At 40.3% G+C, this 26,379-nt stretch overlaps 1 protein-coding gene across 1 annotated transcript in view; it reads left to right on the top strand.

The window, feature by feature from the left end:
• scyl2 (SCY1 like pseudokinase 2) overlaps positions 1–26,379 on the top strand; it is a 102,626-nt gene that overhangs the window by 14,346 nt on the left and 61,901 nt on the right. The window contains exons 3-6 of the mRNA XM_076297155.1: positions 3,311–3,468; positions 9,090–9,234; positions 25,557–25,706; positions 25,812–26,033. Of these exons, the coding sequence (XP_076153270.1) occupies positions 3,311–3,468; positions 9,090–9,234; positions 25,557–25,706; positions 25,812–26,033 (675 nt within the window). The remainder of the gene's footprint in view (positions 1–3,310; positions 3,469–9,089; positions 9,235–25,556; positions 25,707–25,811; positions 26,034–26,379) is intronic.

Below are 26,379 nucleotides of genomic sequence, written 5' to 3'. Positions count from 1 at the left end.
AATGCGACAGCAGGGCATAGATAGACTGTCTACGATGCATCCTAAACACCGGGCTGGGACACTTCTGCTTGCTAAATAGGTTTTTCTGCTGTTGGCTTGCTCACAGCCAGTGGTGGAGGAAGTACTGAATCTCAGTACTTAAGTAAAAGTACAAATACACAGAGAAATATTTACTTTAGTAAAAGTAAAAGTACCACAATGACAACCCTACTTAAGTAAAAGTAAAAAGTACCTGGTTTTAAATGTACTTTAAGTATTAAAAGTAAAAGTATTTGCATAATGATTTATTCTCTTAATATCTATATTCTAAAAGAAAAATTAGTATGGGCTGTGGCATTTTAATTAAGCTAGTTTTACTCTAGTTATACTCGACTAGATAGTTTTAAGCTAATGCAATTGTGCTTACCATCTGTGGCCCAGTTTACATTCTGACCTACAATTCTAGAGACTGTAATTCTGGTTATCTACTAGGGTGATCTGCTGAGTATATCATTCAGCAAAACACGAGAGCCTGAAGTTTAACGGGGTAGACCAGGGAAACGTCGGGTGGAACGTAATGCCAATTCTGCTGATTGAACAGAAAAGTTGCTGAGAAAGGTGTCTTTATGATTAGGTTTAGTTTCACTTGCGCAGACGCACATAGACATTGAATGAGCGCTCACATTTCTACCCCCCAATTGTAGGCTATGCCTCTTTGTTTGATCACACACAATTAAGAAATATTTCCTAATCTGGAAAATGCTACGTTTTTTTCGGCCAGCGGTTCTATAATAGTCTACCATTAATTTGTGCCGCAAATGATCAGACGTGTGACAGAAGCATGGGCATAGCCTGTAACTTCGCTGATCCGCGGATAGCAATCTCATCGGAGAGGAGGCCCTAACGCTGCAGATAACAGACAGAGAAAGGCACAGAACACAGTTGCATGTCCAGTGTAGCCATGGGTCTGGTGAATATAGCCTACCGAATGCAGATGGCTACAGGCTCACGCTTTGCCTGGTCTAGACTAGAAGCTTATGTTTCAAAGATTTAGAAGCTGGGCACGTAGCGCTCCAGAATCTGTGGTAGCAACCCCGCCCCCTGGTAAAACAAACGTGTTTGTCAGAGAGAAAAAAAATCTGATCATAAAATGTATCGTAAAAAGGAACGATGGTGTTGTAGAAATGTAGCGGAGTAAAAGTACAGATAATTGCTGTAAAATGTAACAAAGTAAAAGTCAAAAGTATGCACTATAAATTCTACTTAAGTAAAGTACAAATACGTGGAAAATTTACTTAAGTACAGTAACGAAGTATTTGTACTTCGTTACATTCCACCACTGCTCACAGCAAAATATAATAAATGTGAGCATCTGAGCTAACATTCCTTCCCAAACACACTAGACTACTCCCTAGTTTCAGTCTTCAATGTCTTGCATCAAGTAAGAAAGAGCATGGTTTAGGCTACAAATGCTAAAAGTAAAGTAAATCATACTTGTAAAATGTTTTGCTTGCATAAAGGGATAGTCATTAAGTAGCCTATAAACTGCTCACAATGTACAGTAGATTGTGGCAATGTGTCACAGAACAAAGACCTCTTTTATTCTTTCTATTCTATACACTTTTATTTCTTAAAAAAATACTGTATGAAGAGCCTTTCATTCAGGAAACTAGATAGTTGGGCCTATTCAAATATACTATTCAAATACACCTTGATTAGAACTTTGTTATGGGAGAACATTTTTACATTGTAAAAAATCTGCAGATATATCAGTTGTCGTTTTTTTAAAAACTTAAATATCGAAATCGGCCTTCAAAATCCCGTATCGGTCAGGCTCTATAGGAGATGGAGACAAATTGACCTACGCAGACACACACGCATTCGCACACATAGGCACACGGAGATAGGAGATGGAGACATTGACAAGCGTGATTTATTTTTGCGGAGAGGATGTACTGGACTGAGGGGCGGTCATATTTCGTACCGTTATGCTGTACAGTTCCATGCACATTACAATCTAATAGCCTACATTTTGAGTGCATTATAGTTAATAGTAGTAGTACAAGGCTCAAATTGGCAATTGCTTTTATATATTTGTTGGCAAGACACTGTTACAAGCCAAATGAACATAATCTAGTTGTCACAAAAAAAGAAAAACTGCTCGCCACCATCTTGCCAGTCAAGTAGTGAGTTGTCCAAAACCTTTCTTTTTAGTAAACTCTGTGTACCCAAACAATGTTCTCAATGCTTGAGTTCATGTGTAGAGACACTGGTGATACTTTGATCAAAAGATACATATACATATACATATACACACACACACAAGCACACGCACAGACACTCACACACATAAAGACACATGCACACGCATACACACACAGTAGACACGCACGCCTACACGCACATGCAGGCACGCACAGGGCAGCTGTGGGGGCAGCCGTGGCCTACTGGTTAGGGCTTCGGGCTTGTAACCGAAGGGTTGCCAGTTCGATCCCCGACCCAGTAGGAAAAATGTGGGCTGGGGAAGTGGTTTAGCACTGCTCTCCCATGCCCACATCCACGGCTGAAGTGCCCTTGAGCAAGGAACCTAACCCCTCACTGCTCCCCGAGCGCCGCTGTAGCATGCAGCTCACTGCTCCTGGTTAGTGTGTGCTTCACCTCACTGTGTGCTGTGTGTGTTTCACTAATTAACAGATTAACAGATTGGGATAAATGCAGAGACCAAATTTTCCTCACGGGATCAAAAGAGTATATATACTATACTTATATAGACTCACATACACACACACACACAGACATGCACGCACATACACACACACGCAGGCACACAGACACCGACACATGCACGCACACACACACACACACACACACACACACACACACACAGAGACACATAAAACACACACACACATGCAGGCAAACAGACACAAGCGCGCGCACACACACATACACCCCCCATTACCCCCACACAACAATAAGTAGCCTAAAACTAGTCAGAGGTTATTATGGCCCGTCCAGTTTCACTTCACATATTATATATATTGTATAATTAGCCTATTTAAAACATTAACTTTCTTCTCAGTGTTTCCTCTTCGTTTAGCGGCTGTTTCAGAATTAGGGGAGACACAATATTGGGGGGCCTGCCGCCACGGTTAAAAAAAAATCTAGGGGAAACACTGATGTTGGCAAGTTTTTATCAGTGTAAATTGAGCCGTTGGTCTTTTCAAGGTTTTTGCATGTCTTTTAGGTAGTTAGCCAGCTAGAATCTCTTTACTGCTACTTTAAAATGACTGTAACAAAGTCAAATTTTTTTTTGGTCATTTGTCTTCAGGAAGTTGCCGTTTTTGTTTTCGACAAGAAAATCATAGAAAAATACCAGAAATTTGAAAAGGACCAAATAATAGATTCCCTGAAAAGAGGAGTTCAGCAGCTTACACGCCTGAGGCACCCACGGCTTCTCACAGTCCAGCACCCACTAGAGGAGTCAAGGTAAGTGTTTCTTCTTTTCTTGACGGTGCACTCATCATTGTCTCAGTGTTTCCTCTGTGTTTAGGATGGCGGCCCAAAATGAATGTCCCCATGGTATCAGAAATAAGGCAGATGCACAATGTAGTTGCGGTTGCCTTTTCAATAATTCTGCCGATGTACATCCTTCCCCCGCTGGCTGCCGCTTTATTTAACGATAAGTAAAACTAGTCAGAGGTTATTATGGCCCGTCCAGTTTCACTTCATATTTCATATTGTGTTGTGATGTAGCCATTAGCCATTAAAACACTAACTTTCTTCCTCAGTGTTTCCTCTACATTTTGTAGCGGTTGCCACTGCTTCAGAATTAGGGCAGACGCGCAATATTGTCCGGGTGCATGGTAGGCTATAAATGCCTTCCACTGGCTGCAGTCTATAAAACAGTGGACTGAGCAAAACATCGATGCACTAAGGGGGTGTTTTGAGTGTACATCTTGGAAACATTTTTACAACCGGATCTCACCCTAAATGAACAGGTTGACTCCACTCGGTCTCGTCCTATCTGAGATCTATCTATCGATCTATCTTTCTATCTATATACAGTGGGGAGAATAAGTATTTGAACCCATGCTAAAGTTGACTAAAAAGAAAAATATAAAAACATCTGTTAGAAATTGATCTTAATGCCTTAATCAAAACAAATAGTAAAAATCCAACCTTTAAGGACACCAATTTTCTTAGTGAATGAAGAATGTATCGTAAATAAATAAATGTTCTTCCTTAAATTACAGGGGCAATAAGTATTTGACCCCTATGTTAAATTCTCATAGAGGCAGGCAGATTTTTTATTTTTAAAGGCCACTTATTTCATGGATCCAGGATACTATGCATCCTGATAAAGTTCCCTTGGCCTTTGGAATTAAAATAGCCCCACATCATCACATACCCTTTACCATACCTAGAGATTGGCATGGTGTGTTTTTCAGTTAGCCTATTAGCTGGTTTGATTTGCATTGAACCCAATGAGCATTTTAGTCAACTTTAGCATGGGTTCAAATACTTATTCTCCCCACTGTACATACAATACTGCCAAAAGTATTGGGTCATCTGCCTTGACTCGCGTATGAACTTAAGTGACATCCCATTCTTAATCCATAGGGTTTACAGTAGTCCTTTAGGTGCCAGGGTTTAAAAAAAAACAACAACACTGGATTTCTAAATCAAAATTTTAAAATGCCATGGCTTGAAAGTGGTCAGAGATAAAGTCCTACTGTAAATGTGAAAATCACTGAGTATGAACAAAAGTTTATGAAGGGGGTAAATTCACTCATCTAAATATAGCTGCAAGCAGCAATGAGGGGGCCAAGCAGCATAGGCCGGAGTAGCCACGGCGTCAAGATAGAACTCAGCAGACATACGCGATCAACACTTTCAACAAGTGTCACATCAAACATAACTGATTTTGTATGGCTGAAACGGGGCTGAGTATTGCCACCGCCTCCGCCAGCCAGCCCCCCCACCTAATCACCTCTGCCCGTCCCACCCCGTCCCGCCCCGCCCTACCACCCACGCATTAGAATGAACTGGATGGAACATGTTGTCATCAGTTTCACATCCAAAAATAAAAGATCGATAAAACACATCGCAACTACAGATCAAAATGCAATATTGCTAATTGCAGCACCCCCTACAGGTCAAAGGTCAACATATTTTTTGAGCGTCTTCCTAATGGGGTTCTGAACCTATGTAGTAAGTTTGGTTATGATACATGGCAGGGTTGCTGAGCTATGAGCTCACTTCCTGTTTGGCGGCTTCGCCGCAAATTTCGATTAGCTGTTACAGCCGAATGCTACTGTCAATCGTTCCAAAAAGCGATGCACTGATAAGGCATGGTCTAAAGATGGTCTCTGCCAATTTTGGTGAGGATCCGCTGAAATTTGTGACCTGCGAAAACTTGTACGTGTTTTTGATTAAATCCAATGTGACGGCCGAATCAATTACGATGACATCACAAGTTGGCCTGGGTCGGCCTAAGGACCTCCAACAGTATTACCAGACACCACTAGTACATTTTAATTCCAAACACAACAGCAGCTACAGGCCAAAAGGCATGTTTCTTAATTACAGCGCCCCCTAGAGGTCAAAGGTCACCAGATTTATTGAGTGTCCCCCTGATTTGGTCCTGAGTCCATGTACCCAGTTTGGCTTTGATACATGCAAGGGTTGCTGAGATATGACCTCACTTCCTGTTTGGCGGCTTCGCCGCAAATTTCGATTGGCTGTTACAGCCGAATGCTTCGGTCAATTGTTCCAGAAAGCAATGCACTGATAAGGCATGGTCTGAAGATGCTCTCTGCCAATTTTGGTGAGGATCCGCTGAAATTTGTGACCTGCGAAAACTTGTACGTGTTTTTGATTAAATCCAATATGGCGGCCGAATCAATTACGATGACATCACAAGTTGGTTGGGTCGGCTTAAGGACCTCCAACAGTATTACCAGACACCAATAGTGCGTTTTAATTTTAAGCACAACTGCAGCAACAGGCCAAAAGGCATGTTTCTTAATTACAGCGCCCCCTAGAGGTCAAAGGTCACCAGATTTCTTGTGCGTCCCCCTGATTGGGTCCTGAGTCCATGTCCTAAGTTTGGTTATGATAGATGAATGGGTTGCTGAGATATGAGCTCACTTCCTGTTTGGCGGCTTCGCCGCAAATTTCGATTGGATATTTCAGATGAACGGTTATAGTTCCGAAGACAAAACACCACAACTTTTGTGAGGCTTGGTCTGAAGATCATGTGTGTCAAGTTTGGTGACGATCGGACAAAATTTGTGACCTGTGAAGTTTTAGTTTCACTTTCACTAAAATCCAATATGGCGGAAAATCCATCATGGCGGAAAATGACGTCATAGGGTGCGTTGAACTCGGCTTGGTCCAAGGAATCCAACGACACCTCATTTTTGAAAATTGGGTCAACGGGTCAGAAGTTACGTGCGTGAACACAAGTCCAACTTTGGCCTGTTGGTGGCGCTAGAGCGCTTGAGGTGCCAACATGAAACTTGGTGAAATGAATCATGGGACTGTCCCAAATCGGTGTGCCAAATTTCACAACTTTTCACCAGACGGTTCTATGGGCTGCCATTGACTTCAATGGCAGAGGAATAATAATAAGAAAACTAACAAACACAATGGTTGCCTCGCAGCTTCGCTGCTTGGCCCCCAATTAGAATATTATGACGTCACTGGATGGCAACCACCTCGAATTATGCACCCTTTTAGTAAATACTGGATGTTGGACATATTTGAGCATTTTTAATTTATTGTTTTGTCATAGCACCCACATAACAAATTAACAGGAAAACGGTAAAATGTAAACCAACAATAGTAAACTATTACTATAACCACAAACCCTATGCTACTATACAATAAAGTAGCCTGGTCAAATCAGTTCCTATCGCGTGTGACTTTGTAGTTCTTCAGAGCCCTATTTTTACTACCCCTGCTGTCTGTACCACGTCCATTATGGACACTCATCACGATTACCACTGCCACCTCCAGCTATGTGGGACAGAGGGTCGAAATAAGTATGGTATGCTTAGTGGACACTGTTGTATGCACGCAAAGACAACTCCATTCACAGACGCACCATGACTATCACTGTCAATAGACGATCTCCAAACTATCTCCAAAAGACAGATATTCTCCTTCATAATCAGAATAGGTGAATAACATACCCAAGACTTCATCATATGTGAGCGTTTTATTCAACATTTGGTGTATTTCTGCTTCAGTTTGTGCAAAACTATGGCCTGCATCGCTTCCACGTCATTATAAACAGATGCATGTCTTCTTTGTGTTTCTCGCTTGTAAGTCAAGTACTTCCTGAAAACTTTGTGCAGCGAATTTGGGCTTGAATCGAAGCTCTGGATCTCTGCCAACTAGTGGTGGAAAGTACAAATGAGATTTGTCACCATGCCTGGATCTGTCGTCTGTTTTAATCAGCATTGTTGTTTGTCGCAATTTTGCAACTTTGCTGCATATGATATCGGTCCACCCTTTGCAGCTATAGCAGCTTCAACTCTTCTGTGAAGGCTTTCCACAAAGTTTAGGAGTATGTTTATGGGAATTTTTGACCATTCTTCCAGAAGTGTATTTGTGAGGTAACACACTGATACGAGACACGAGATGGCCTGGCTTTCAGTCTCCGCTCTAATTCATCTCAAAGGTGTTCTATAGGGTTGAGGTCAGTACTCTGCAGGCCAGTCAAGTTCATCCACACCATACTCTGCCATCCATGTCTTTATGGACCTTGCCTTATGCACTGGTGCACAGTCATGTTGTAACAGGAGGGGCCATCCTCAAGCTGTTCCCACAAATTTGGGAGCATGGAATTGTCCAAGATCTCTTGGTATGCTGAAGCATTCAGAATTTGTTTTACTGGACCTAAGGGGCCAAGCCCAGCTCCTGAAAAGCAACCCCACACCATAATCCCCCCTCCACCAAACTTCACACTTGGCACAATGCAGTCAGATAAGTACAGTATGACAGAGTTTGGTGTGGATAAACTTGATTGGCCTGCACCGAGTCCTGACCACAACCCTATGAATTAGAGCGGAGACTGAGAGCCAGGCCTTCTTGTCCAACATCAGTGTGTGACCTCACAAATCGGAGGAAGGCTATATTTACCCCTTCCCCTTACTTTTGTGCGTTCACGTGAGAGGAAGGGGTATGTGGGGGGTAAAGGGTTAAGGCTGCCAGTCTTATGACATGTTATTTTCTATATTTTTGATAGGTTGCTGAGTGGATCATAAACGGCCCCAGCAATGAAGAAAAGTGATTGATAATGACTGACTATTATTGTGTTACATGCTTCAAATGTAAAGCACTTTGAGCTGCATTCTGTGTATGAAAGGTGCTATACAAATAAAGCTTATTATTATTATTATTATTATTATTATTATATCCCAATTCTCTTTTGGATCAAGTGGTAGGGGTAAGGATAAGGGGTAGATACCCCTTAAAAGCGAGAATTTCCGCAAGCTTGAAACCAAGGGCTAAGAGAAATACCCAACATGCACTGCTCACACCGGAAAAACAAGCATACCAAGAGACTTGTTTATGTAAAATATTGGCATTAATAAGGATTCTATTTGACAAGACATGTTGGTTGCTAGTGACAAAACAGCTTTCAGTGTGGTACGATCTCTTTGTAAATTACGTTTAATTCAAAAGTGTTTCAATCATCCCGGCTCTCCCATATGGTACGCTAGTGGTGTCTCATTTCCCAGGGGAATATTTTCACCCCTGTGTCTTGCCACTCGGTTTCGAGAGACAAGGGTTAGGGGTAAGACAAAGGAGTAGGGGAAGGGGTAAGACAGAAAATTGGGATTGAGCCTTACTTTTGAGGCTATTTGCCTGCTGAACTTGAATATCTCCTCCTCCCTCTCCTGAGACTAATCTCCCATATTTGCACCTCTGTCTGTCCTGTTCTTTCTTATTGTTGTGTTGTCTTGTATGTCACTATGCCTGCATGATGAAATTGGCCCTTGGTTTGCCCCAACGTTTTTTATTATTATTATTTTAAATTGGTGCCAGTTCTTGATTATATTGCTTTCTCACTTATTCTTGCTTTCTCTTTCTCTCAGAGACTGCTTGGCATTCTGCACTGAGCCTGTTCTTGCCAGTTTGGCCAATGTATTGGGGCAGTGGGATTATCTGCCAACCCCAGTACCCACAGAAATCAAGAACTACAAATTGTATGATGTTGAGATCAAGTATGGACTCTTACAGGTAATCTTTGTTTGCTATAGCCATTTAAATTCTCTGAATTCTCTGGATATCCTGAACTATAAAACATACTGTGATATAGACTAGGAGTGAGATTTGAGGTAGACAAGTTATTTCTCCTAATATTGTGTTATAATCCTGCCAATTAGCATAAGAGCAAAAGCTTTCAGACACAAAACACTACAAGTGAATAGCATAAAAATAGTTATCACCTGTTGATTACTTACTTAAACAACTTTTCTTTTTTTTTTACATTTTCGTGTTAATTACTCATCTTCGTAAGTCGGTATATAGTTAAATGACTCATTACAGGGCGAATGAAGACTCTCTCGCCCGCCCCTACTGCCTGTAGGAAGAATATCCCGCTTGCAAGTTCAGTGTATCGTACACGCCGTGTATGTAAGTGCTTCTGAAGTGGAGATTTCGTAAGAGTGGGAAGAGTGGGAGAGGAAACTCATTTTGAGAAAACAGCCTTGAAACACAGCCAATGAGATTCTGTTCTCAGCCTAGACTCGACTTTGAACTTTCACGATTGGTTGCTGTTAGAAAGGAAGTGTCCATACAGTATATGGATCACATGGCGTGATACAGGAAAAACAGAGCTTTCCAACGGTACTACACATGATATGTTTTGGATCACGGCCGCGGTAGTACATGCAAGGTATAGAATGCTAACTTTTGGTGAATTTAGGAGAAATATACAGGCGCGAGTAAACACAATGCAATGAAATAAACACGTAAATGTGTAAATCAGACTTTTTTGTTGTAGTAGTGTGACATAAGGTGGTGAACTAGCACAAAATCACGAAATTGACCAGTGCATGAAAAAAAACGATGTTTTCACCTGCCTTAATTGTTTTGAAATTTTCTGTTTCAATATGTACATGTACACAGGTATTATCTAAATGTGGTTAGGGTGTAAAGGTAGGCTACATTCGTACCAAACCATTTAGGTACAGCATTTTAGGTTCAATACAGATGCGTATCGAATGTACCAAATGTGGTCTTCAACTGTAGGCTTTTTTGCTTGCATGCTTTTTTGTCGAGTTCCCACACAAGTGGACCATATGTCAGTTTAGTCAATTAAGGTCAAAAACCATTTGACACCTTTTCAAAATACTTTTACCATTGTGCATCAAAAATATTGTCAGTGAATTTTAGGTTAGCAGTGCCTACTGTATGGAAAATTAACGGAACTGTGACTTCAGAACCAAAGTACACACCGAACTGTAATTTTTGTGTATTGTTACACCCTTAATATGTGCTCTTTTGCATTAATTTCAAGTACAGAAACCTGAACACTGGATCACTGGATCTGTCCCATAACATTTTATCCAAATTCCCTCTAAATGTACATTTGACCATCTGTTTGTATTGCCTCATAAAAGAAAGTCAAAGAGAATACAAAACAGCAGCTCTCCGCGCACGAATACTTCACCAGAAAAAGAGAGCTGCAGCATTTTTGCTGTATGCCGTGCATTTGCTTCATGGGTCATTCTGTGTCAAATCAAATAAGGTTGTTGCTGCACCATCTCAGATTTATTCAAACTGTCTATATCAAGAATGGGTTCCAAAACCAAGGCCTATAAAATATTTCTGTTCAAATCTTATGTCTTCATATTATTTTCAGCCCTTGAAATTACTTCAGTTTTACAGCCTGAAAATCACATTGTATGGTAAGCAAGGGAGGGAGTAACCGTAGGATGACATCAGAAAAATGTGCATTGGTCTCATCATTTTTCCATTGGGTCTCTTCATTTTGCAGACCACCCCTAGAAGTAAGCTTAAGTGAAATATGCACACCATAATCATGGTTATGTGCTTTTTATCTTTTTTGATCATCATGGATTGAGACAGTAATCCTTATGAAAACCTTTATCTCACCCTCCTTTATATAACGGTAGCCAGCTGGTGCAGTGGCGTTATGTTTGGTAGGCCTACTTGCCGATGCCCAAAGACATGTGCTAGTGAAATTAGCACCCTGGGGGTTTATATCACTTGCTAGCATGCTCCTCTTCTATTCTGTGTTGCTGTGAGTTGCTGGTTTGAGTCCAGGTGAATGGAGGGTTGAACCTCACGGTTTTATGGAGGTTACATTTACATCCAGCAGTTATTCCACCTGCAGAGGTAACCAGCAGCAATGGCACAGGCCCATGAAAGTATTTTGCAGCAAAAAGCATAAGCAGACCTCAAGAAATTTGACTAAAAGTTGTGTCTCAATATTCACACCAATGACTTCTGAGCTCTCTTGAGCTCTCTCTTAGTCTTAGTCTAATTTTAGTCGACTAAATATTATAAGAGTTTTAGGGCCCATCCCATTTCTCCCCCCTTAAAACTTCCACTTGGTTTTGATTGCCCTCAACATTAAAGTCCCCTCGACAAAGGAAGTGGGGGTGAAGATCTTTCCCTATGAATTGGGACACCACTATATGCAAATTAGCATAGCGAGCGTGCTCACCTACGTCACACGCAGCACCGACGTGTCTACCAGTAGTAGCCTGCTACTATTTTCATTCAGGAACATGCCGGTTCCAGTGGTCATGTTGACTGTTGTGTGGGCTGTGCTGGTTTATCTACGTCTGGTTAATGAACAAAGATTTTCATGTTCATGTGAATGCCGGAACACACATCCTAAATATTGACGAAACTACCCAGATCAGATATAACGTTATTTGATGGGCAGACTCTCTCAAAGCACTCCGCAGATATCATGAACATCGTCAGATAGCTTTCTGAGATATTTTCTAACATTAGTGTTCAAAACTCAACAGTCCATTGGATGTGCATCAAACTAACATATTCCAACATATTTCGAAATTTTAATATGCTTATTTGCGAAAATATATGAGCAATGCAATTGTTCCTTTCCAGCGGTGTCAGCCATCTTGGTTGAAAAATTTGGCCAGCTCGCTGAGCTCGCACGGTATCCTGGGTAATTTCATCTCCCACTTTGTTTTAAGCTTGCGTCGGTCCTGGCTATATTTTGAGGGATGATTTTAAGGGGAAAATAGCACTTCCCCATGCTCCCTAAAGTAATGGGACACCCTACCCCTACACGTGCACGTGCAAAAACGAGGGTTAGGGCAAAAATCTAGGGGAAGGGGAGGTATTGGGACAGGCCCTTAGTCTTAGTGTAGTTTTAGTAGACCAAATATTAGCAAATTTTAGTCGACTAAATCTACAGTGGGCTTAGTTGACTAAATGTTTCTCCAGAATTTCCGGTCATTGGAAGTATTCATCAGTCTGTTATGGAATGGTATTTAGGTTTAAATATGCAATACAGACACAGATTTAACGGTTCTAATACAAATGATGTGTTTTATTTTATTGTTAATGTCAAAAAAGAATCTGCATTGCAACACATGCATCCATTTTTGCTTTGAAGATCTTAAAAACAAGTTTGGCAGATGGGTGAATCAATGAAGAGCCAACATTATAGACTAAAGTTCAACGTGTCTCTCTTATTATAATTTTCCCTTTGGGTCAGGCATCAGCGTAGTGCCTGGTGTCAGATTTTTAGCATGATAATTGCAAATGACTGAAGTTACCACTCACTGTCTATGACATGTGCAGCGTAGGCTACCCTAACACCAAAGTAATGTGTGGAATACCACCTATGATTTATCCTTTTTTTGACCATTCAAACAGGTTACAGATTTTAATTCACATAATTACTAGGTTGTTGCCTTTTCTATTCAGTAGGTGGCAGTCCAGGATAAGAAATAGAGCAGTTTGAAACGGTACCGTAGGAAAACGAGAGAAAGAGCCTACAAGTGCAAACAGAAATGTAGTTTGTGAAGTAATTGGAATGGAAATAAATGTAACCACCTTCAACATACTTTTGAAGACATTTTGTTTCAAATGTGCAACACATGTAGTTCATTTATTAAGGAAGTTTGTCGGTTAGTTAAGGTAGGCTCAGCAAAACGTTAGCGAAGTTACCTTTGACAAGGCTGGCGGCTAGCATTATTATCATCAACAGGTGTGCTACCTCGTAGGACTACCTCCGGATTGTTTTGCATTGAGGTGCTACTTCAGACATAAGAACTGCTACGGTAGGCAACGGAAATTCCTTACTGCAGAAATATTAGATTGATGCTCCTGTCAACAGTACTGGTCTGGGCGTTCTTTTTAAAACAAAGGCTAAATGATTCATTCAAAGCAGTGCTTTTTCGTCTGCCTGCTTCAGTCACGATAGCCAGACTGCACTGGGTCAAATGTCACTATGAAATGTGATTAATGAGCGAAGACAGCTGAAATCTGTCACAGCTGTGAAACTGAGATTGTGCATACAGTATAATGACTGCAGGGTGTCCGCGGGGTTGTAAAAGGTAGTAAATGAAATTAGCCAAATTTAAGGCCATTTAAAAGTATTAAAAGGTTATAAACGTCATCTGATGAGGTATTACATTTTTGAACCACTAACTGTGAGGTTTTCCATTTGTGTTAAGTGCATGCCTATCTCCTAAAATGCATGTGAATTTATTTATATATATATATAACTTTTAGCGCCCCCTCAAACTCACTGGATATACGGCTAGCTTGCTGCCAAACTTGTTGCCAAAAGTTCGAAGTCATGGGAAAATTCGGTTAGAGGACTCGAGATTCAAAGACTGGCTTAGGCTAGTTGGCAACATCCAATAGGCTTATTGCCACGTCTGTAAAAAGACAATGGGCCCTATCATGACATTCTAAAGTGCATCGTCACTCGTCAAAAGTCTATTCAAATTTAGTAGGATGTCCAGTTCACATTGGGAGGGGTTTCGTTCTCAAAACTGGAGTGCATGGCGTAACAAGGTGTTCCTAGGTCTTTTAATCAGTCATATGGGTGTGTTTGGGGCGTAACATCATTTTAAACCAATGAGAATGACATCTGTCATTCCCTTTAACGGCGCAACGCGCGATATGTCAAATAAATGAATCGGTATTTTGGCATTCAACGGCGCATTTGAAGGAGGCTGCTTGCGAGACCGTATGGAATAGTCATTCTTAAACCATGCTTTACTAAAACCTAGCATAGCCTTCACGCATTTGCACTTGTCTATTTTTTGAACTCATTGGCAAAGTGAAACTAACTTCACCAAGGAGTCAGTCAACGACAAGACAGTTAGCCTATATGCAGTTACTTTCACTATTGACTGACAATGGGTTACCATCGAAAACATAGGCTGGAAAAAGCAACACTTACCCTAATGTTGCTCAAATGACTGAATAAAACAACATTTATCCTGCAGAGGAGTTGCTTATATCTCGTGACAGTGCGTCTTCAGCTGTGCTCCATACATGTCTCTCGCCTCTCCCCTAATCACTTTTAACCGTCATTACCAATTTGCAAATGATGGTGAATAACTAGGTACTCATCATGAGATGTACAGTATTTCGTAATATCTTTATTCTAATTATGTTTCCCATTGTTATCGTGCAATTTGTAATGCTTTGCATGGACGTGCGCTGGTGTGCGTTCATGAATGATAATAGAAGGATGGTGCATGCACCTGCCAATATGACTGTTGACATGCGCTCTTAAAATAGCATATGAACAGCTCGCCATTGACTTCTGACCAGGTTTAGGTGGTGTATGATAGCGATTTTTAGACATCGCGCCAGGGCCCTCCCTAGGTTGTTAATTGCCACACCCCTGGGCGCAATGCTTAAAAAATAAACGTGCAAAATACCGAATTCAACTTTCCGCCGGTGAAAAACGAGTATTACGCCATGTGCCGGTGGCCCAAAATACAGCCCAATAAATGTCACCTGGATGGGAGTGAATGTATGGAGTCTACTAGCCAGCAAACAACAATGTGCAGACGTAGTCAGAGATGGAAGAGTCTACTGGCTGGCTCAGTGGCTCATCGGCCACGTAGGGCTACTGTCTCTCCACATAAATATGCGTCATTGAGGCTTAATCAAAGCTATCAGTATATCTACGCTACCAGTTGTCATTGTCATCCAAAAAAGTAATAATTTGCGCCATCGCGTTTTCAATGAATCAATAAAAGTCCCCATAAAGGCACAAGGCCTTTTCATTAATTAAATTAAAGGGGGAAAAAAGAGTATAACATGTAAACAGATGTACATGTTATAAGGGGTTATTTGCAATGAGCTACCCCTGCCTTGACTACAGAATAGAGGTAAAACATAGGCCTGACAGTGTTGCTTTGTTTAGACTATAAGATAAGGTTTAGGCTATAAGATTTAACATTTTCTACCCTCAGTAAATGTCATGTTAAGGTTAGTTTAACAAGTGTGACCTTTACATTATTCAAAGCTTGCTCAGGAGCTATAGGCTTACTCCCTTGATGTAGTATGTGATGAGATCCCAATAGGCTTGCTTAAAATTAGTTGAATATAACAACCTGTGTAGGTTTTTATAGGTTGTATTGTAATATGCTATCAATATATTATAATATAATATATTTTAAGTCAATTTATCAATTAGTTTCCACAAAATTCCCCAGAAGTCATCATTTAAGGGGTTATTTTTCAAAATTTTCGTCACAGGGAACATGCAGGCCTAAAAGTATTGTATCACATGGGGCCCACATTCTCCAGCAGCACCCAATCAATAATTAGTATTTTTGTAAAATGTGACCCCCTATTTTTGAATGTGATACCTTGACTGGCAAAGTATATGAGACAACAAGGGTGTGTGTGTGTGTGTGTAATGCGTATGGTCGTGGGCCTATTTGGAAGAAAGTCCAGTAAACCTTTTCTGATTTTCATTTGTCATTTTGTCTTGATTGAGGGTCATTCCGTGTGAAATCACCCAATTTCAGCACATTTTGGCAGGTGACCCTCTCTGAAAAAATCTGAAAAAAATCACAGGCATAGATCTTAAATAGTATACCTGTATAACTAATCGTTGCAAAACTACAGCCCTTTGAAACTTCAAGTCATTTTAAGCATTGTGGTGAACAATCCTTTTTGTTCAACTTCCAACATTATTGGCTCTTTTGGTATTTCACACACATTAGTGAAACTATGTGAATAGAAGTACATTTTCCTGTTGAATTAAAAAATCCAATCAGATCAGACGTATCTTGTGTACTTTCCCCTCTGCAAAGCTCTGAAAATGGCTATAAATTCATAATGTGAAAAGACATCATCACCTTTGAGGACTTCTCATTCACAAAGTATGTGACACAAATTCATCAGATTTTTTTCCTACACATATATGTATTATAAGGTCCTGTCCATGCATTAACTTTGGTTGTTATCATTTTCATATTTTCAGAGCATTTTTTAAAAATTGGGCTTGATTTTCAAAAAGGCCTGTTTTCATCTTCTCATTTCACCACGTGGACAGTTAACAGGATTTTTTTTTAATTTTACCATATATCATTCTGTATGTGAGGATCATCTGCCCAAAATGTGGGCTTGTTGCTGAGTTTCTTCATTGAGATAAGATTTTTTTTTAAATATTGTTTATAAATCCACTGAATTTGTACTGGATCTGCAGTACCACTTTGCACCACATGTGGTGCTCTTTTAATACAAATGGAAGTCAATGTAAGAGTAAGAGAGTCACTTGTTTGCTGCACATATCCAATCTAAACACATAGTTTATGGTTCATAGTTGAATTTGTCATACGTAAATCTTATTTAGAGAAAATAAACTGATCAAGTAAATTATACACACATAAGACTGACTGGTCATCATATGCAGCAAGAGGATTTAGCATAATTACCATCTTTGTAATGAGTTTTCTACACCCGCTTCAACCTATCAGTGCCTATGTGAGTACTTTAATAATTACTAGCCAGCTGGTTAGGCAAAGTCTATATCCACCGTCATATGCATGGGATGCAGTCCTCTGTGATACATAGACAAAGAGCATCAAGATGGAGATCAGTGCTTTGTCTCCATGTGATCTGGGAAAGAAGTTGGAAAATGAATGTCATAAAGGAACATATTTAAGAAACAATGGGTTTAGATTGGATATGTGCAGCAAACAAGTGACTCTCTTACTCTTCCATTGATTTCCATTGTATTAAAAGAGCACCACATGTGGTGCAAAGTGGTACTGCAGATAAAGTACAAATTCAGTGGATTTATCAAGTCAAGTCAAAGTCTGCTTTATTGTCAATTTCTTCACATGTCAAGACATACAAAGAGATCAAAATTACGTTTCCCACTATCCCACGGTGGAGACAAGACATATTTTACCAATTAGGTCCACAGACAAACATAACATTCAAGTAAACAATATAAAAAGTAAAAATAAGAAGGCACATACAATGAAGAAATAAGAGCAGCAAAATTTGGGTTGAAATTGTGCAATTATGCATACAGTAGACAGTCAATATAATAGTGCAAGAGTCAGGCCAATAAATGGCTGAGGTAGTTCTGTTTGACCTAAGTATGCAAGTGGCATAGTGGTGCAAGTTATGTAAGAGCAGCAGAAGTGTGTTCAGAAGTGTTTTCAGGACAACAGGACAACAACAAGTTGCAAAGTGTGCAAGTGTACAAGTGGAGTAGTGCAAGGCAGCCATTGTGGGTCCAAAGTCCAGGATGTTATGTAGCTGAGGGGGGAGAGGGGGAGAGAGTTCAGCATCCTACAGCCTGGTGTATGAAGTTGTTGGTGAGTCTGGTGGTGCGGGAGCGCAGGCTTCTGTACCTCTTCCCAGAGGGCAGTAGATCAAACAAATTGTGAGCGGGGTGACTTGCATCACTCACAATTGTGGTCGCCTTGCGGGTGAGGTGGGAGGTGTAAATGTCCTTCAGGGAGGGGAGTGAAGCACCAATAATCCTTCCAGCTGTGTTCACTACGCGCTGCAGGGCTTTCCTGTTGTATTCAGTGCAGCTTCCGCCCCACACAGCGATACAGCTGAAGAGGATGCTCTCAATGGTGCCTCGGTAGAATGTGGTCATGATGGCTGGTGGAGCACTTGCTCGCCTGAGTTTCCGCAGGAAGTACAGGCGGCGCTGAGCTTTCTTCGCCAGTGATGCAGTGTTGGTGGTCCAGGAGAGGTATTCACTGATGTGCACCCCCAGGAATTTGGTGCTGCTCACTCTCTCCACCACAGCACCGTCGATGGTCAGTGGCAGGTGTTGGGTGTGACCTCTCTGGAAGTCAACAACAATCTCCTTGGTCTTGCTGACGTTCAGCAGGAGGTTGTTGTCTCTGCACCACGTGGTCAGAAGGTCGACCTCCAACCTGTATTGAGTCTCGTCAGCCTTGGTGATGAGACCCACCAGAGTTGTGTCGTCAGCAAATTTCACTATGTGGTTGTTGCTGTAGATTGCAGTGCAGTCATGCGTCAGCAGGGTGAAGAGCAGCGGACTGAGCACGCAGCCTTGGGGGGCCCCCGTGCTCAGTGTGATGCTGCTTGAGATATTGTTGCCAACACGTACTACTTGAGGCCTCTGACAGAGGAAGTCCAGTAGCCAGTTGCAGAGGTAGGTACTGAGTCCCAGTTTGTCAAGTTTGCAGATGAGTTGTTGTGGTATTATGGTGTTGAATGCAGAACTGAAGTCTATAAACAGCAATCTCACATATGAGTCTCTTTTTTCCAGGTGGGTGAGGGCTGGGTGGAGGGCAGAGCAGATTGCATCCTCTGTGGACCGTTTGGCTCGGTATGCAAACTGGAAGGGGTACAGGGTGGGGGGGAGAATGGATTTGATGTGTGACATGACAAGCCGCTCAAAGCACTTCATGATGATTGGTGTCAGTGCCACGGGGCGGTAATCATTGAAGCAGGATGGAGCAGTTTTCTTCGGCACAGGTATGATGGTGGCAGCTTTGAAACATGATGGGACGATGGCTTGCTTCAGGGAAGTGTTAAAGATGTCTGTGAAGACATCCTTAAGCTCCTCAGCGCAGTCCTTCAGCGCACAACCTGGGATGTTGTCTGGGCCTGCTGCCTTACGGGTGTTGATAGCAGCAAGTGTCCTCTTCACGCTGTCGGCAGAGAGGCACAGGGGCTGCTCGTGTGGAGGGGGAGGGGTCTTCTGTGGACAAGTGCTGTTTTGTGCTTCAGAGCGAGCAAAGAAGCGGAGACAATTTATAGACAATATTTGTAAAAAATCTTATCTCAATGAAGAAACTCAGCAAGAACCCCAAATTTTGGGCAGATGATCCTCACATACAGAATGATATATGGTAAAATTAAAAAAAATCCTGTTAACTGTCCACGTGGTAAAATGAGAAGTTGAAAACAGGCTTTTTGAAAATCCCAATTTAATAAAAATGCTCTGACAATATGATAATGTTAACAACCAAAGTTAATGCATGGACATGACCTTATAATCCGTACATGAGTGGGAAAAAAATCTGATGAATTTGTGTCACATACTTTTTGAATGAGAAGCCCTCAAAGGTGGTGATGTTTTTTCACATAATGAATTTATAGCCATTTTCAGAGCTTTGCAGAGGGGGAATTACACAAGATACACCTGATTTGATTGGATTGTTTAATTCAACAGGAAAATGTACTTCTATTCACATAGTTTCACTAATGTGTGTGAAATACCAAAAGAGCCAATAATGTTGGAAGTTGAACAAAAAGGATTGTTCACCACGATGCTTAAAATGACTTGAAACTTCAAAGGGCTGTCGTTTTGGAACCATTAGTGATACAGATATACTATTTAAGATTTATGCATAGGTTTGGTCTACAAACACCTATGATTTTTTTCAGATTTTTTGGGAGAGGTTGACCTGCCAGCCACTGGGTGATTTGACACGGAATGACCCTTGAGATATAGAATGATAGTGAAAAGAAGAGTGTAGTGCTGGAGAAGTGGTGTGTGCTCTTCCTACACATAACAATGAAATATTTTTTTATCTTGGGTTAGGATTAAATAACAAATAATTGTGTATAGGCCAGTGTTTTTATTGAAGCAAAAAAGGAACAAAGTATCCAGTAACTGTAATAATAGATACTTGATTTGAATTGTAAGCATTGCTACACTTTATTACTCAGAAAGTTAAGACAAGTAATCCGTTAATGACAGTAATCCGTTACTTTATAATTATAAAGTTACCCCCAACACTGAGGTTGCCGCTAGTTGCAGCTCGAAGTCGTGTTGGTATTAAAAAATATTGTGAAGGTATTAAAAAAGGTATTAAAATGTATTAAATTAAACTTAAGAATGTCTGTATATACCCTAAATGTAAACAACCTAACTGTTGTGAAAACGTCCTCGAAACTGTGAAGTTCTGCAAACTCGTCTTTGTTCTTCTCCTATGAAACTGCTGCGTTTGTTTAGCTGTTGTGCCTGCATTTGCCGCGACTTTTTAAATGGCTCTGCTGCCTCTGCATAACCTCAACCTCTCCTCAAAGATTCGCTCTGATTGGATTTCTTCCCAACTTGTACCACAAAAAGAGTACAGTAGTTCTGAGTAGTTCATTTTTATTAATTGACTAAAGTGTCAGTTATATTTTGTTACAGTCTTCGTCATCATGTCTGACTTTTTATTTAGTTTTTATTTAGTTTTCGTCGTTTGTTGACGAATATTCTTCGTCATAGTCTTTGTCAATGAAATTAACACTGGCTGCATCTGTGCCAAATTTTTGTCATTACACTGTATTGGTGCTGTGCAAGTGGAATTGAGTCACTTTAAAGCTGTGACGGCCCATGAGACTTGACTCTCACAGTTTTAAGTAACTACTTTTAACTTAGTAGCGTTGTTGTGCATTGTGCATGAGAAATCCCTGTGAAATCCCTGACTGCGCCTTCTACGTTAGTCTAGTTAAGTGTGCTTGCAAAGCAGCACACTTATTGTTCTTCTTAAGTTTTCTTATTCCTGTAAGCCCGATTTTTGGCCAGCTCCTGCTCCAAGACCTTTTGAGATATCGCCACCGGTCCAACTCTGGAACGTCCGGCCGGAACCGGTGTAGTGTGGAAATTGAAAATGATGTCACTGACCCTTGTCATTCTTCCGCCATATTGGATTGAATAGAAAGCGAAACTAAAGTTTCACAGGTCACAAATTTGGTCCGAACTTCACAAAATTTGATGTACATGATCCTTGGACCAAGCCTCACAAAAGTTACAGAAAGGATTTTTGATTTTCAGAAGCGTTTGCCCGTCACAGCCAAACGAAATTGGCGGCGAAGCTCCGAAACATATCTCAGGAACACTGTCACTTATCGATACCAAATTTTGTATATGAACTCGGGACTCCAATGTGAGGGTGCATAAGCTAAAAAAAAAAAGACAATATTCCAAAAGTTTCCAGCATTTCACAAACCACCCACAGGTATTTAGTAACTATCACCTTTAACCTTTGTAGTTGCACTTATACCACAATGCCTTCCAAGTATGCACAATGTCTCTGACCAGTCACAATGTCTCTAGGCATCCTTGCCCAATCATGAAATCCTTGCTCAGCCATGGGATAGTATGGACTTACGAACTGAAATAGTAAGGAGAACATTAGCTATTTATTGCTGACGTAGTACAGTTATTTTCACATTGACGGTATTCAAATTAAATGTTTCATTATTGTTAAATATCATGATGGCAGAGTATTATTAAAAATGTTACAAGTATGCGAATGCATATGTTTACGGGCATTTAGGTTTTACTGTGTTGTTTTGTTATAAAGACATGCAAGGCATTCTGGGCCCTAATGAACAGTGGTCGGCAGCACTCCATAGGCTACGTATTAATATGAATGGTGTTTCTGTAAACCTATGGACAATAAACAGCTATCTCTGTTACAAAAACAAGCAGGTAATCGCTCATTGAAGAGGGAACTATGATAAAAAGATTGTTTTCCTAAAAGCATGGAGTTGACGAAAGAATAAGCAAGCAATGTCACGTTAATGTTAATAGCCTACATCTGAACGCTAGGTGGCAATGTTGTATTACATTTCACTAGTGTACTTGAAATATGGTGTGAGCTTCACAAGTAAGGAAGGTGCAAATATTATGTAATTTATCATGGGAAATTATTGGAAATGTTATTTCTTGTTTATTCTAATTGCAAACCACACACATCCATTCGTAATCACAAGTACACCAGTACACTACTCATTTCGTTTATTTGATGTTGCCTAGCAACACAGCGTTCAGAGCAAAGATTCTAGAACAGAGCTTCAGAGAGACACGTTTTGAGTTTGTGGCCAAGTACCTAAAATATCGGTTTCCATGTGTATGTGCTGGATGGTGTGCTTCCTTTATGAAAGTAAGTGTTTTATAGAGTTACAGACATAATGAGTCATGTTGTAGTGGTCCACATAAATGTGCCCCTTCTGTTATTAGAATGCTAAGCGGAGATTTAACATCATTCATTTCTTGTGTGGCTAGAAGCTGGCTAGCTATGTCATAGGGAGGAGATGTTGCTGTAACGTTATGGGATTTATGTTGCTTAGCGTAATGCCATGGTCATTTGATATGAGATGCTTGTACTCGTAACTTCGTCACTCGTAACTTTAGGACTCCTATTTTTTTTTTACTAAGAGTAATTCAGGAAGCATTTTAGCCCTAAAAGTAGCGCCTGAGTCTGTGACAGCTTAAGCGAGGACTCCTAATAAGACCGATTCACAAACAATGTTTTGTGGTGGCATTTCACGTCGCGATGTTTTGAAATGCGTCCAACAATCACGAGGGAACAATTTTGCATTGTAGGCATAACTAAGGGATGCAGTAACACCACCAACAACAACCAAAACTAGCCTACTCATTGTTTACATGTACATTAAATGTAACGTTTCATTGTGAATCAAATTAAAAGATTCTCCTCTTTGCAAACATTGGCATAGGCATATGGTGACAGATTAATTTAATAATGTTGCTGTGTGAATCACGGTAAGCGCGAATGAAGTGGCCACTTCTTAATGGGAGTCACTGTATGAAAATAGAGATGTTTAAAATAAGATAAAGTTAGGATATGCCCGCTTGACAACGGGAGAGATAACTGGCCTTTGGCCATAGCAACCATCCATTTAGAACGACTGGCCTTCATAGCAACCAAGGATCTTAGCTGTGATTCATGTAGCTACAGTATGCATGCAATGTGATGCAAAGTATAGAAAGGTGATGAAATATACAGAGACAGGTCAATAAATATAGTGCAATGTAGACAGTAGTATACAGTTGATTTACAGAAGGTGGTTTAGAGTAATATGAATTAAATATAAATATGTGCAGTTTATTAGCAGTTATCTCATACAATAAGTAAAATAATGTATGTAGATGTAGTAGTAACATTATAATAGTAGAAATAATAATATAGATATATGCAGTGTATTAACAGAATATAATAAAACAGAATAAATATGGATATTCAATATGACAAATATATAACAGATATGTACATAACATACAGCTGTGTGCAGTGTGGAAACAGTGTCATTGTAGTGCAGAAACAACATTATAAGAGTAGTAAGAATGAATGTATAAAGATCAGTAGAATAACTATGTATAAATGTAATTACAGTAGGCCTATGTACATTTGTAAATAAATAGAAAACTATGGGATAAATTAATTTTATTTAATCGTAAAAGTAAATTGCATTCAATTAAATTGCAATTAAAAATCTTTCCAGTAGGCTTTAATGTCACGCAAAAGGTACAACCAAAGATGAGCTTGATCAACTAGAACGTCTAAAGAACCAGAACTTGAGTGTAGTTTTTTGCTGGGTCCCAGGCCATGTTGGTCTGAGGGGAAATAAGAAAGCGGACAGTGCTGCTAAGCAAGCCCTCAATGAAGAAGTCACAGAATGTCAAATCCCTGCCCCAGACCTTAAACCTATACTGAACTCTTACATCTCAGATAAGTGGCAATCTGGGATTAATGTACCAACAACAAGCAAGGAATGTGAATTTTGGCACATTTTCATGATCCACTGGGTCGTTATGGGCCACACAAAATACGGTGTTGCTAAAATTACTCCTATTGTGGCTATTAGAGACATGCGTTCATGAGTATCCAGCTACATTCAATTAAGTAAGTAAGTAAAGTAAAATACATTCACACACACAAAAAAAACATCACTAATGTTGTGGACATTCCTTTATTCTGAGATACATCAATAGCCTCTCAAAACAATCCCAAACAGACATAAGGTCTTTATAGAGCAAATCCATATAGATTAGTTCTCAAATAAACCAGTAAAACAGAATTAGGGGATGGAATATATAACATTCACACTCATAGCTCATATTTTTTAAATAAATCAGTGAAAAAGTATCCTGACAAACAAGCAGCATTTTAATGCCTTAGTCATATTTCATAATTTCAATTTTTTCTCTAGGTTACCTGATAGCCCAGTTTGAGAGGTGCAAGACGTGTGACATTATTTATTTTTGTAGCCAATCACTGCTGTTGTTTTTATTTTATTGATTTGATTTTAGTCATAGAAGCTAAATTCGAAGGCAGGCCACAGGTAAAATCCAACGAACCGCATTCACCCCGCAAGGCAATAGTTGAATAGAGCTTTTGAGGTATTGCCACTGCTCCAACACTGAAAGGCACTGTTAGAATGCTTGGGTAAAGCCAGGTTCAGCATAGCGTATGTCACTGTCTGCTCACGTTGGTGACCGGACCAGGGCAAGCACACTTTCGCAGTTCCCGCCGGAAATGCAGTCTAGTATTATTTGTTGACATCAAACCTGGAGAGGAATGAACGGCAGCTGTTTGCGAAGTTCACTTGCAAACACGTTTTTTTTGTCACGTTTTTTTTAATTAGGCGACTTTTTTTGCGGGGTGCTTAAATTCTACCGCTGCTGAATACATAGTAGGGGAAACACTGTGTTCATATTCAGGCGAAGCACTGCTACTTGGGCGGAGTGATTTGTAGGCAGCAACTGAAAAGCTTCGGTGTTACTTCTTCAAACCCCAAAGAGCAGGGATTTTCCTGAATGAAAACATAGTTCCAAGTATGTAAATGTTTACAAAATGGCTGTGTCTCATTTGACATTGTTATTTGTACACGTTGTAACTGTACGGATCACAGCATGTAGGAAAATGTTGGAGTTGGACTTTTGTCACTATTGGGAGGTGTAGGCTATTGAAGCCGACCACTTCAAGGCACCTGGGCTAAGCTAGGCTAGCGGTGGGTGCGTCAGACTGAGTAATTATACGCAGAGATGAGAAGGGTATGTATCGACTTATCCAACTTTGGGAAATGCGGTGAAAAAGCTAAATCATGCAGCTCACAACTGAGATTATTTGGGAGTATTTTTCTATTTCCTAAGGCAACACGATAAACATGCACCAACATTTAAAAAAGCACCATTGGCAGCAGTATGATGGCTTTCAAAAATTGTATTGCAATTCAAGTGATTTGATCAGAAAAATCACAATTATTTTCCCTTATTCGTTCAGCCCTTTCTTCCTTGTTGTGTTTCCCTTTTTCTACTTTGGCGATAGATATCAGAGGGTTTGTCCTTCCTCCACACTGGTGTTAAGATGGTACATGGCAACTTGTGCCTTGAGAATATCATTATTAACAAGAGTGGATCCTGGAAGATCATGGGATTTGACTTCAGCATCTCTTCCAGCAACCCTTCGGAGGCCGAGGTGAGGCAGATATCCACTTTTGGCTGTAGCACCTAAAAGCATTAATTTTTCAATTTTCAGACTAATGGCACTGTGCTTTTGTGTGTATTCACATGTAATGTCCAGGCAAAGTATGTGTGTAAGGAGTGGGACCCAAACCTTTCACCTCTATGCCTTCCTAACCCTGAGTATGTGGCACCAGAGTACATCCTGTCTGTTAGCTGTGACTCAGCCTCTGACATGTACTCTCTGGGTGTCGTCATGCATGCAGTCTTCAATGAGGGTCGGCCGGTTTTTCAGGTCAACAAGCAGGACATCTTCAAAAGCTTCAGCAGACAGTTAGACCAGGTGGGAAAGTTCTACAATTTTGTGCATGTGTACACATTGTATTGTTATATTTATGATGGGGCTGTCATCATAACAGATTTTTACTACATGATTATCAAAAGAATTTACAAAAAGAATTCACAATAACTATATCATTGCAGTGTCTGAAGAACCGATTCCATTTTTTTTTTGACGCTATCAATTCCTCTTAGTGATGCTTGCATGGTTTTCTAACAGCTGTGTTGTGTGTTGCAAAAAACTCATGTGTCGTGAAGTCAAACTCAGCATCAAGTGCATTGGGCACTTGCAACATACAGTACACATTTTTCACTCACATGAACCCCATTTGTGGCAATTAAAAAAAAAA

The sequence above is a fragment of the Alosa pseudoharengus genome, unplaced genomic scaffold (assembly GCF_046254945.1).
Source record: "Alosa pseudoharengus isolate Yale_2024_CS ecotype anadromous, Long Island Sound unplaced genomic scaffold, YU_APseudo_1.1 YU_APseudo_1.1_scf_20, whole genome shotgun sequence".
NCBI lineage: Eukaryota > Metazoa > Chordata > Actinopteri > Clupeiformes > Clupeidae > Alosa > Alosa pseudoharengus.
The sequence above is the reverse complement of the archived record's forward strand: the minus strand, read 5'-3'. Positions and strand labels throughout refer to the sequence as shown.